The sequence below is a fragment of the Diceros bicornis genome, chromosome 27, assembly GCF_020826845.1.
Source record: "Diceros bicornis minor isolate mBicDic1 chromosome 27, mDicBic1.mat.cur, whole genome shotgun sequence".
NCBI classification, from domain to species: Eukaryota; Metazoa; Chordata; class Mammalia; order Perissodactyla; family Rhinocerotidae; genus Diceros; species Diceros bicornis.
This window is the reverse complement of record NC_080766.1, coordinates 43,928,974-43,942,262: the sequence shown is the minus strand read 5'-3', so window position 1 is coordinate 43,942,262 and position 13,289 is coordinate 43,928,974. Positions and strand designations below refer to the sequence as shown.

The window sequence follows — 13,289 nt, the reverse complement described above, 5'->3', positions numbered from 1 at the left end:
CTCCACGCGTGTGCGGGTCCTGAACAGTCGTCTTCTGTGAAGCAGCTGCAGAGTGGAGGATGCTGAGAGCCCGCGGCCCCAAGTGTCTGCAAGCCTGCTCAGTAGTTGTGGGGTGGCCCTGGGGGACAGAATAGTGCCACCTCACAGAGCCTCGATGAGGAGAGGACTCACTAATCCAGAGAGGCCCCAGCCTGCCTCCTGGCCCCAGGGAGGGGTCGGGGACTGCCCGGAGTCCTGGCCCCTTGTCCTAGGGAGTCTTACTCGTTAGCTTAAACTCACTTGTTTCCTCAGGACGGGTCCAGACTCGTTTCTAGAGCCGCCAGGGCCATGAGCCCATTTCAGGGGTCCCGCGGGGAATGTTCCCGCTGAGGGCCAGGCCGGCGGGGCCGCGTAGGCAATGGCGCCCTCTGCTGGGCTTGAGGAGACACTGCCGCATCTGGCCAGAGTTTGTTCTGGGTCCAGCAGCCGTTTCAAAGTGCCCATCGGAGCCTCCAGCCAGGCACTGAGACTGGCAGGGGACGAGACGATGGGCCAGGCAGCACGTCCTGAATTACAGGCGGGGAAAGTGACATCCAAGGAAGTCACTGAAGTGCCAGGAGGGGCATTCACATCAGACCCCCTCTGGGAGCTGCGAGATGTCCTTCAAACACAGGCCTCACTGGACGTGGAGGAAGCCAGGGGGCGGAGGGGAGACGTGGTCGGAGGATCTGAGGCATGCTCCTGCAGCGTGACCAGCTCTGCCCCTCTCCAGGACGACCTGGGACGACGCAGGACCGACCTGCTTCAGGGGGACGCACAGTGTCCCCAGGGAAGCAGCCCAGGTCCCAACTCCCCCCCTGCGTGCCTTTGGGCATCTCTGTGTCCCTGGGCTCAATTCTTTGTCTATACAATGGACTGGAACCCAGACCTGAGCATGACCCCAAAACGCGCGGGGAGGAGGTGAGGTCTAACAGCCGACCGCCATCCAAACACGGGGAGTCGTCCCCGTTCCTGCAGGTGCACAGTGGCTGGTGGGGACGCCCCCTCGAGGGGATGGAGGCACCTTCCTGTCCTCCCGGCAGCGGTTACAGGGCAAAGGAATGTGCCCCCAAATGCTGACCTAAAGTTCCAAAAACACATGTATTTCTTGCTTCGGAGGTGGCTGCGAAACAGAAATCTCTGGATCTGGTTACTCATTCCAACTTTCCTGGAAAAACTGAACGCTGCTGCTGGACTGAAGGAACCCGTCCTCTGTCTTCCTCCTGCGCTCCATCCTTGCCCGCGCTTCTTCCCTCACAGCATCTCCTTCGGCTGCAAGGTGCCGCCGCCGGAGCCCCACCCAGGGGAGGTGGACGTTGAACACACTGGGCTCCCCTTTTAGGCTCTGAGTTGGCCAGCCCCGGAGGGTTTAAGATGAGGAGGAAACAGACTCATAGTTCACTGGGCAAGGAGCCCTACTTTTTTTTAGAACTCTCTTGTACATACACAATGAAATGTTCAGATTTTAAGTTTGATTATTCCAACAAGTGTATCTGCCCTCTAGCCATCACCTTGATCAACATATTGAATATCATCTTCCTTTCCAAAACGTCCCTGCTGCCCCTTTGCAGTCAATGGCTCCTCCGTCCCCACCCACCCTGGGCAACCACGGTTGATTTCTGTGACTATTTAATAGTTTTTCTTATTAAAACACTTCTAATAAATGGAATCAGACCGTACGTGCTGTCTACTGTTGAACACACACACAGTGTGTTTCTTCTTATTGCTGAGTACCACTCTGCTGCAGGAATATGTTACCATTTGTCGGCGATTCTCTTGTTGATGGAAACAGCACCTGAGCTGTTCCCAGCTGTTCACTATTATGACCAAATCAACTAAGTGCATCTCATACGAGGCTTTTCATGGGCATATGTTTTTTTGTGTGTGTGAGGAAGATCAGCCCTGAGCTAATATCCATGCCAATCCCCCTCTTTTTTTTGTTTTTTCCTGAGGAAGACCTGCCCTGAGCTAACATCTATGGCAATTCCTCCTCCTTTTTTTCCCCTTTTTCTCCCCAAAGCCCCAGTAGATAGTTGTATGTCATAGTTGCACATCCTGCTAGTTGCTGTATGTGGGACGCTGCCTCAGCATGGCCAGGCAAGTGATGCGTCAGTGCGCACCCGGGATCTGAACCTGGGCCACCAGCAGCGGAGCGCGCGCACTTAACCACTAAGCCACGGGGCCGGCCCCTCATGGGCATATGTTTTTATTTCTCTTGAGTAAAAACCTAGGAGTGGAATTCTGGGTCATAAGGTAGATCTATGTTTAATTTTTGAAGAAATGGCCAAATAGTTTTTCAAAACGGTTGTACCATTTCATACACTCCCACGAACAATGTAGGAGAGTTCTAGTCCTGCCGCATCCTTGCCAAAACAGTCACACGTCCCTTAATGACAGAGACACGTTCTGGGAAATGCATCATTAGGTGGTTTCGTCATTGTACAAACATCCTAGAGTGACTTACACACACCTAGATGGCACAGCCTACTACACACCGAGGCTCTGTGGTACTAATCTTATGGGGCCACCGTTGTCCATGCGGTCTGTTGTTGACTGACACGTCGTTGTGTGGTGCGTGACTATATTTGGTTCTGTCTGTATTCTTAGTTTTACACATTGGATGTGAAGTGGTACCCCCATGTGGTTTTTAAGTTTCAATTCTAGATAGTGAGCACCTCTTCATGGACACATTGGCTTTCTGTAGTTTCACTGGTGAAATGTCTGTTCAAGTCTTTTGCCCGTATTTAATATTTTTGCCTTTTTGTTATTGATATGTAGAAGTTTTTTGGTTTTGTTTTTTGTTTTTTGTTTTTCTGGTGAGGAAGATTGGCGCTGAGCTATCATCCGTGCCCATCTTCCTCTATTTTGTATGTGGGACACTGCCACAGCGTGGCTTGATGAGCAGTGTGTAGGTCCGCACCTGGGATCCAAACCCTTGAACCCTGGGCCACCGAAGCCAAGTGCACCAAATTTAACCACTGTGCCACCAGGCCGCCCCCAGGAATTTTTAAATATGTTCTGGTTACAAGTCCTTTGTCACATATATAGTCTTCTATTCTGTCTCCTCTTTTTGTATTACTGTGTTGCTCCAGTAATCACAATCTCAATTTAACTTATTACAGTCTATTTTGAATTAATATTATACTTTACACATAATGCAAAACCTAATAACAGTATAATTTCATTTATTCCTACCCCTCCATGGGGCTATTGTGCATATATGTACTCACACTTCTACTTCTGTTATAAGCTCCACGGTTCACCATGATTTTGCTGTTCTCTTTATATACCTTCATACTCACCCTTCCCAGCACCCTCTGCATCCTTCTTGCAGATTCTAATCTCATCTGGCGTAATCCACCCTCAGCCCTTAGTAGCTTCCTTCAGTGTTTCTAGGAAAGCAGGTCTACTGGCAATTCGTTCTACCACTTTTATCTGAAAACGATGTTATTTTCCCTTGAAGGATATTTTCGCTGGTTGCAGAATTCTGGGTTCACGTTTTTTTCTTTCAGGTACTCTGAAGATGTTCTTCTATTGATGTGGAGCTTCCCTTGTTTCTGATGGGAAGTTGAGGACCACTGGCATCATTGTTTCTCTGGACTGAATGTGTCCCTTTTCTCTGGCTGCTTTTCCAATGTCTCTTTATCTTCTCTTTTCAGCTATTTGAATATGATGTGTCTAGGGGTGGCTTCTTTGTATTTATTCTGCTTTGGGTCTCTGATATTCTTGGATCTGTGGTTTGGTGTTTTTAATCAAATTTGGAAACATTTTAGCCATCATTTATTTAATGTTTTTTCTGCCTCCTTCTCCTTTCCTTTCCTGCTGTGACCCAGCTCCGTGTCTGTTAGACCACATTGTATTATCCCACAGGTCATCAACGCTCTGCTCACTCTCATTTATATCATCTTTTTTTGCCCTTTTGTGCTTCAATTCAGATAATTCCTATTGGTCTGTCTTCTAGTTCAAAGATTCTTTCTTCTGGATTGTAGCTCTTGATCCCATCCAATATCTTTATGGATGTAGATATTATACTTTTCAGTTACAGGATTTCTTTTTGGCTCTTTTTAGAGTTTTCATAGCTCTCTGAATTTCCCCATCTCATTGCTCATTACATTCATATTTCCCTATAAATTCTTGTCATAGTTATAGTAAAGTTTCATCTGCTAACTCCAACCTTTGCATGGTGTCAGCCTATTTCTACATACTGTTTCTTCTCTTGGTTGTAGGTCACGTTTGCCTGCTGTTTCCCCAGCTGTTGAAGTCTCTGGTCAGATCTTTCAGCCTCTCAGCTGTTGTTTGTCTCTGGGTCACTGGAATCTTGCTCCATGTGTGTGTGCCCGATTCAGGAGCTCGACAAGGACTTGCGAGAAGTTGATATGAGATACTGGGGCTCCGCTTCTGTGGCTCCCACCTTTCTGGGATATTCCCCTTCTGCTTCTAAACACTCTGGAAGCCTTAAACTCTCACCTCGGACTCCCCGTCCAACCAGCTTGCTGCATCCACTTGAGTGCCATGGCTACATGCCACAGGATGAGGAGGGTCCTCAGAGAATGTTCACATCCCCTGCAGTCTCTGGCTGCCCCTGGCCCAGGGCCTTCAGTGGTCTTGGGCTTTTTATTTTATTTTATTTTTTTTGTGAGGAAGATCAGCCCTGAGCTAACATCCATGCCAATCCTCCTCTTTTTGCTGAGGAAGACTGGCCCTGAGCTAACATCTATTGCCAATCTTTCTCCTTTTCTTCCCTTTTTCTCCCCAAAGCCCCAGCAGATAGTTGTATGTCATAGTTGCATGTCATAGTTGCACATCCTAGTTGCACAACATGTCTAGTTGCTGTATGTGGGACGCCACCTCAGCATGGCCTGACAAGCAGTGCGTTGGTGCACGCCTGGGATCCGAACCCAGGCCGCCAGTAGCAGAGCGCACACACACTTAACCACTAAGCCACAGGGCCGCCCCGGTTGTGGGCATTTTTAAGTATTTCATCCAGAGTTTACAATGCTCTCAGCAGGAGGGTCAGTCTGATATAAGTTTCTTCACTAGGTTCTGAACTCGAAAATCAGGAGGCAAGACTTCCAAAGGCAGTTCCAATGCAAAGTGCTGCATGGAGCTTTCACAGCCCTCACCAGCCTGTGGGAACAGACAGAGTCAACTCAACCCCTTTCTGCTGACGCCCGGGGGCCCTGAGAGCGTTTACACTCTCTTCCCTCAGCCACAGGCCCCTGCCACAGGGTGCCACCATGTTCTGCCTCTCCCACCCTGACCCCCGCCACACGGGGCCTGTCCCTGCACCCACACCTGTTCCCCAGGAAAGTGTCTCCTTTAGTTTCTGCCCCACCCTCTCCCTGCAGGGCTTGGACCAGGGCCTGGATCAGGATTTCTCTGGTCCTCTCCTCCTTGCATCCCACCACCATCATCCCTCAGATGCTGGTCATAAACTTCCTCCTCTTGGGCCCCGTGTGCAAGTCAGCTTATACAGCTCAAGGTCTGGGGGAAGGCTCTGCAGCTCGCCATTCGTGTAAAAATCCCGCCCTGTGGCCCCACGCACACCTCACCTTCATGGGTGATAAGTGGTTTATGAGGAACAGCCTGTGCAGGGACCCAGAGATGGGGCTGTCCATAGAGCCAAAGGAGAACCTCAGGCCAGGGACAGCACGTAGTAAGAAACACAAGAGGTACCTAGACGTTGCTCTGGAGTTCAGAGCTGGGACTGCAGGAAGCAGGGAGGGCTTCCTGGAAGAGGTGTCATCACAGCTGGACCTCGCAGGACGGGCAGCACTGGGGTGTGGGGGAGTGGGAGGCACAGAGGCTAAGAAGCACTCTATGCAGATGATCTCTTTGGTGCGGGTGCAGCTGGCACTGACGTTCGTAAAGGGGAATGGTGGTCGCTGAGGCTGGGAGAGTGAGCCAGACCAGGGAGCATCACCAGGCTGGTGCCTGGAGCCCATGGTGGGTGCCCGGCCGTGCTCGTGGGTCAGCTGTTTCTCCTTGGGGCAGCACTTGGCCATCCTGAGGGAGCCTCTATTCACGCGTGCGCTCTGCTGCCTTCTCCTTCTGTCTAGACGTTCGGCGCCGCCGACTGGGAAGTGTTCCACATAGGAGAGAGGATCTTCCTGGCTGTCGCCAACAGTCACAGCTACGACATGGAGATGCACGTGCAGAACGACTCCTACGTCATCAACTCTGTCATCTACGAGCTGAACGTCCGCGCCCAGACCTTCGTCAAGTTCCAGGAGGTTCTTACCTGCAGGTACCCACGGAGGCTGGGGGGCGAGAAGGGCAGACCGAGGCCTGGGCTGGGCTCGGTGTCGAGGAAGCTCTTTGTAATCATCCACGTGGCTTAGAGACGGCAGCAGCTGGGCCTCGGGTGCGAGCCCCAAGGTCTCTGGGCAGCGGCTAGCCGATATAGAAGGCTGCCCCATCCCTTAAGGGTGTGAGGTGGCCTACGGTCCAACATGGTTCGAACCTTCTCTGGGGACAGCTGAGTGATTTTGTGGCTCATATTTGTCATCGAGGCTCTGATTGCTTTCAGATGGTGTGGTTGGTTTGCTTGTTTACTTTTTATAATTCAGTGGTTTTTATTAAATTCACGGATATGTGCAACCAGCACCACCGGTAACTTCAGAACATTTTCATCACCTTGAAAAGAAGCCACCTGCCCTTTAGCTGTCACTCCCTCTGCCCCGTCTCCCCCAGCCCCTGGCAGCCACCAGTCTACTGTCTGTGCTTGTGGACTGCCCTTTTCTGGATGTTTCATATGAATGGAGTATACGGTGGGTGGCCTTTTGTGTCTGGCTTCTTTCACTCTGCATCATGTTTTCAAGGCCCACCTGCGTCATAGCAGGCATCTGAGCTTCATTCCTTTTATGGCCAAATGATGTTTGTTATATGGATGGACCACATTCGTTTACCCATTTGTTTGTTGATGGACATGTGGGTTGTTTCCACCTTTTGACCAAATGGTGTGGTTCTGAAAATAAAAATATACCTCAAATGACTGTCAGTGTAACTCCTGTCTTGCTGCTTTGGGGCAGACAGGAGGTCACGGCCTCACCCGTCACTTCCTCCCGGGGTAAGCCGAGGCAGCCTCTGATGTGAGCTGAAGTGCAGACGGTGTAAGTCAGAACTTTGCTGTGCTTCCTCTCCACGGGCCTTGGTTTTAGAGCCCAGCTACGACTGGAGGAATAACGCATGACAACCACATGGCTGCCCCGCTGCCCGCGGCCCCACCCCACGGGCAAGGGTACCCCACAGGCCACTCCTCAGTGAGCAGAGGCACGCCCACCACTTTGGGGCCAAATCATAACTGGCCGTCGCTGGAAGGGGCCCGAGACATGATCCTGGCCAATGGGAGAAGAAGGAGTGAGGAGCCCCAGGGCCCCCTCTGGCCTGCGCCCTGCCCTGCATGTCCCCACATGCCTCCGTGGGCCCCCTCACTCCCAGGGTCCTGTGTGAGCATCCTGCTCTAGACCAGCACCCTCAGTTCCCAGAGGGAAGGAACCCAGAGGTGAGTGTCCACGAAGGGAGGGTGGCCCTCTGCTGCCTGAACAGGCTGCAGCCCTGAGGCCGCCAGACGCGGATGCACTGGCCTGGCCTTGAGTGTCCGGCTGACGCCTGCTTGCTGCAAGGCTGTGGCCTCAGTTTCAGGGCCTGCAGTAGTCAGACAGGTGATGGTGGGGCCATGGCTGACAGCCCAGGTGGGCTCCTCAGTGGGGCGGGGGCTCTGAGGATTCCTTCCAGGAGGCCACTTGTCACATCCCTCGGAGCTGACCCTCTCTGAGCACAGAATCACCCTTAGCAAATTCAGGAGACTCTCCTCTAAGACAGAACGCAGTGCGTTGGTTTGCGATAAGAACCACAGCTTCCAAGTGCGGGGGAGCGTGCTGTGTCGGCACCTGGGTGGTGTCAGGGAAGGGGCCGGGACCAAATGGGTGACCTCTCGGCCGGTGTCCTCAAGTTCTCCCTCCAGGGGTGCTGCAGCCCTCAGGGGGTGACCATGAGCTTGGGACTTTTTCTCTGATGATTTCAGCCTCTTCAAAGTGAAAGACTTTTGCACCCATGTTCATAGCATCACTATTCACAGTTGCAACCTAAGTGTCCAATGACGGATGAGTGGATAAACAGAATGCGGTCCATCCATACAGAGGAATATTACTCAGCCTTAAGGAGGAGTGAAATTCTGACACCTGCTACAACGTGGATGAACCTTGAGGACATTATGCTGAGTGAGATAAGCCAGTCACAAAAGACAAATACTGTATGATTCCACTTACACAAGGTCCCTAGAGGAGTCAGATCCATAGAGACAGAAAGTAGAAGGGTGGGTGCCAGGGGCTGGGGGAGGGAGATGCAGAGTTAGTGTTTAACGAGGACAGAGTTTCAGTTTGGGAAAATGAGAAAGTTCTGGAGATGATGGTGGCGATGCTTGTGCAACAACGTGAATGTGATTAATGCCATCGAGCTGTGCGCTTAAAAATGGTTAAAATGGTTAATTTTATGTTATGTGTATTTTACCACAATTAAAATTTTTTTAAGTGGATGACTAATTTGATTTCCCTGGAATAGAGCAACTCACCGTGTGACTGAGAAAATCGCTCCCCCTTCTGTGGGTTTTGCAGGTGGGACCTAGCCCCTGAGTTCTGAGATTAGGGGGAGAATTGGCTTGAAGTCAGCGCCCCGAGTTCTCTGACAGTGTCCCGGAGCTCCATGTCCTAACATCTGCCCTCTTGCCTCCACAGTGCTCTGGACTGGGAGTTCTTCTCAGTGGGAGAAGATTATTTCCTGGTGGTTGCAAACTCCTTCGACGGAAAAACCTTCTCAGTCAACAGTATTATTTACAGGTAAAGAGCTGCCAGGCTAGGGCCCTTCCTCACCACCTGGTTCACCTAGGGTCGCTCACCATCCCCACAGATGATCACAGGCTCAGAGCGAGCCACAGGCCATCGAGTCCATGGGTCACCTGGGCCGGGCACACCTGAATGCAGGCTGAGCCTGGGTCACACCCCTGATGTTAGCCAAGTGACCCGCCAGCCATGCATATGCCACACGCTAATTTGACAGTTATTGATATTTTATTCTGTTCAGTGTTCCCACCCAGGACTATGGCAGGTCTCTCCATTTATCACATCTTTCAATAGAATTTTCCATTTCTTCACGTGGGCACCGTGGCGTTCTCATTAAATTCACTGCTGGGAGTTTTTCAACTATTGTAAGCACGACAACTGGGATTCTTCATTTCCATTTCCAGCTGCTTATCGTGAAAATTAATTTTTGTGTCTACCCACCCAACCAAATTATCTTACCAGTTCTAATAGTTTTCTGAAGAAGAGTCTCATGAGACTTCTAGGAATATAACCACCCCTGCAAATAAAGGCAACTTTACCTCCTAATTGCTCCTGTTTTTACTGCTTAGCTAGTCTTCTTAATTAGCTAGGAATCCAGAACAATCTTGGACAATAGCGGCAATGGCCGGCGGACCTGTCTTCTGATGGGTGAGAACAGGTGAGCATCACGCTGTTTGAGAGGACGTGAGCTGTCATGGCGCGTCTACGTGGCTCCCTTCGGCGGTCATTAGCGCCTGTCATGGGTCTTCTCGGTTCATCTGTGGATGAATTGATTCATGAGGGGTTTCCTTGAATTCCTGGGATGAAGGCCACTGAATGATGAAGAGTCGTTATTTACTATGCCACTGGCTACCAACCGTTTGACTGATTTCAGATTTTTGCATTTTTACTAGGAGATGAAACGGCTCTGTAGTTTTCTTTGGGGGATTTGACCTCTGTCCAGTTTGAGATGGAGCCTGACTTACAGAAAGCCACTGCAGAGTTTTCCACCTGCACCTGTGGACTGGGATAGTTTGAATAGTAGGATTTATCTGTTTTCTTTACGATTAGGTCAAATTCAGTTACAAAGCCCCCTGGGCCTGGTGCCTTCTTTTTTTTTTTTTTTTTTTTTTTTTTGTGAGGAGATCAGCCCTGAGCTAACATCCGCCAATCCTCCTCTTTTTTTTTTTGCCGAGGAAGACGGCCCTGGGCTAACATCTGTGCCTATCTTCCTCCACTTTATATGGGACGCCGCCACAGCATGGCTTACCAAGCAGTACTTCGGTGCGCGCCCGGGATCCGAACCAGCGAACCCCGGGCCGCCGCAGTGGAGCGCGCGCACCCAACCGCTTGCGCCACCGGGCCGGCCCCTGGTGCCTTCTTAATAGTGTCTCTTGATCAACTTGTCTAATCTCTCCCACGGTTATTGGTTTAAACAGGTTTTCCATCTCTTCTTGAGACAATTTTCGCCATCTATATTTTACCAGAAAAATCATAAATTTTCTTTAGACTTTCTAATTTATTGCCGTAAAATTTTCAACATAACAAAGTGATTTTACATTTCATATGGAAGAATACATTTTCAAAGATGGTCAAGAAAATTTTGAAAAAGAAGAAGAATGAAGGAGGCCCTGGGAGCACGTAAAAAAGGCAGGGTGATTTTTTGCCAGAAATAAACAAATATAGGAGAGAAACAGAATACAATCCAGAAGACAGCCAGTAATTTATGATCATTTAATGTGATGAAGTGTGTTGTATTTCTATTCAATAAGAAAAGGATGCATTACTTAATAAAACAATTTCATATAATTTTCTGTCCAACTGGAAGAAAACAAAGCTTTATCTCTGCTTCATATTATATACAAAAACAAATTTTATCAGGATTAAATTTTATAAGGATCTAGATGTAAAAAGTTAAACAACAGAAATGTTAGAAGGAAAGCTAAGACGACTTTGTAAAACCTCGAAGTTACACAAAGATGCGGGGACCTTAAACAAGGCTGGAAAGAGGTCACCAGGCTGCCTGCCCAAATTTAAAAGTTTTCTATGGAAAAAGACATCCTATTCAAAGTCAAAAGACAAACTGTTTACCACACATATGACAGAAAAGGAACCATTATGAGTTAATAAAAGACATTTTTTAAATTTCAAAAAATGGGCAAAAGATATGAACAGGAATTTTCGGAAGGAAAAATGAAAAATGTGAATAAACACATAAGAAGTTTCTTTCCTCAAAGCCCAATGATGATACATTTTCCCCCAACCATTTGGAATCAGTTTAAAGACCCACTGTGCTGTAAGGCAGGTCGGGGGTGGTGTCTGGCCCTTTCCCATCAGGACAGGAACCGCCTCAGCCTTTCCAGAAAGTAATCTGGAAAAACATGAAAATTAAAACTGCTCATGCCTTTGATCCAGGCTCCGCTTTGAGGACTCCACCCTATGAAAATGGAACCAGATGTCCATAAATCCCTTTTGAAGGCAAAATCTAGAAACCGCTGGCTGTGCCAGTGGCAGGATGATGCCAGCGGGTGCGGCATCCTAACTCGGGGGTGGGAGTGGCAGAGCAGTGTTCCAGGAGTGCGCTTCCTTCACTGAAAGACAGAGGTGGCCATACCAGTGTGTGTGGTGACGGGCGTGTGTTTGAAGGCACGTGCCTCACTGTCAACGCTGACCCCAGGGGTGGGGAGGGACATCGGCTTGGCCCCTGCAGTACCCATTGGAACTGCCAGGACCCCTTCCCCGTCCCCTCTCCCGTTGGGGGTACCCCGAGGGCACTCTGGGCTGGGGCCGGACCCTGGGTGGATGTGAGGAGCTGCGGGGTCTTGGACAGGGCAGTTCCCCCTTCTGGGCCTCGGTTTCCCTCTTTACAGGCTGAGAAGGCCCCTGCTAGCCCAGCTCTCTGATGATGACCCAGGAGCTTGTGCAGCCTAGGGGTGCGTGGCCCCTCCACGCCATGCCCGGTGGGAGAGGATCACAGAACCAGGTGGGGTGGGAGCCACGGGGAGGGGGCAGCCCCGATGCCCAGGCACGCTTCTCCCTTTCTGCCAGCAGCCTGGCCATCCCTGTCCCCAGGCTGACTTGTCTCTCCCCGCAGGTGGCAGGGGTACGAAGGCTTCGTGGCCGTGCACAGCCTCCCGACCTTCGGCTGCAGGGACTGGGAAACCTTCCGCACCACGGCTGGTGCCTACCTCGTCTACTCCAGCGCCAAGGAGCCCCTCTCCCGGGTCCTGAGGCTGAGGACAGGGTGACAGTCCCTGGGCTCCCAGGAACAGGACCTGCCCGGCGCACCCAGAATCCTGCCCGAGGAGCCCTAGAACCTCCGGGGGCACGAGCCCGGGCAGCGTGGCTTCCAGTGCATCGTCCCTGCCATCGTCCAGTCGGGGACGTCCATCACCTCTCCACCCTGGGAACCGTGATGGCCAGATCCAGTGCCTCGTGGTCGGTCTGGCGGAAGACCAGAGCCGCCCCTGCAAGTCTGGGTGTCCTACAAGGATTTCCCTTCAAAGGATAAGTCCACACAAAATTTTACCTCAAAAGCAGCGGGGCCTCGTCACCTTCCCCGTTGGCGGGCCCAGACTTGGGACAGGCTTCACGCCGCTTACGTGTTCGTGCCAGTTATTTATTGTATCCTGTCTATACTGAAATATATTTATGACGCTCTTTACAGGGAGCTCGGCTGCGTCTGCATGTTTCTGGCGGGGACTTGAGTCTCAGTGAGCATGTCACCGGGCCGGAGGACTCATTCTGCGACTGCAGCGGGACGCGCCCCCGGGTCCCTAGTCACCATCGCAGACAGAGGGCACCTCCCCTCTGCAGGGAGCTTCTTCCTCTGGCCTCAGTTTACCCATGAATGCAGCGGGAGTAGGGTTAGGTCACGAATCCAAGCGGTGCACGGCATGTGTACCGTCTCCTCCCCACGGTGGGACCCACAGGAGACACCACTGGTCAGTGGGGCCCTCATGCCTGGGTGCCCAGGCTGGCCTCCCCGGTCACTGCAGCTGGCCTCGGCTATGCAGGACCAACTCAGAATGCCTCCCTGGGGCCAGTGCTCGCTCAGCTCCTCCCACGTCTAGGAACCTGGAGGGAAGACGCCAGCACCACCAGGCAGGCCTCTGGGTGGAAGGTAAAGGCTCCGTGCCAGAGGTTTGGCTGGGAAGGCCCTGTGGGGTCCACACACAGCCAGGAGACCATGGGATGGTAGCATGGCCAGGCCTTCTCCATTATCCACGCCCAGCCTGCCCGGAGAGCGGATGCTGCACAGGGTGGGGTGTGGGCGCTCCATGGCAGGAAGGCCCCACACTTGGTTTAATGCTCTGCTATTTCTGTCGGGAAATTGTCAGTGATTTTTGCCCAAGATCACACAGTGGCAGCTCCAGCCAGCCGGAGCCCTGCTCCCATGGTTGGTTCCACGTGAGAACTGAGTAGGCCCCCGCCTCAGGAAGGAAGCCTGAG

General features: G+C 51.4%; 1 protein-coding gene across 1 annotated transcript in view; it reads left to right on the top strand.

Moving 5' to 3' along the window:
- TSPEAR (thrombospondin type laminin G domain and EAR repeats) overlaps window positions 1-12,506 on the top strand; it is a 176,218-nt gene extending 163,712 nt beyond the window's left edge. Inside the window, exons 10-12 of the mRNA XM_058523267.1 lie at window positions 6,078-6,265; window positions 8,754-8,855; window positions 11,932-12,506. Of these exons, the coding sequence (XP_058379250.1) occupies window positions 6,078-6,265; window positions 8,754-8,855; window positions 11,932-12,085 (444 nt within the window). The 3' untranslated portion in view covers window positions 12,086-12,506. The remainder of the gene's footprint in view (window positions 1-6,077; window positions 6,266-8,753; window positions 8,856-11,931) is intronic.
- The last annotated feature ends 783 nt before the right edge of the window (window positions 12,507-13,289 follow it).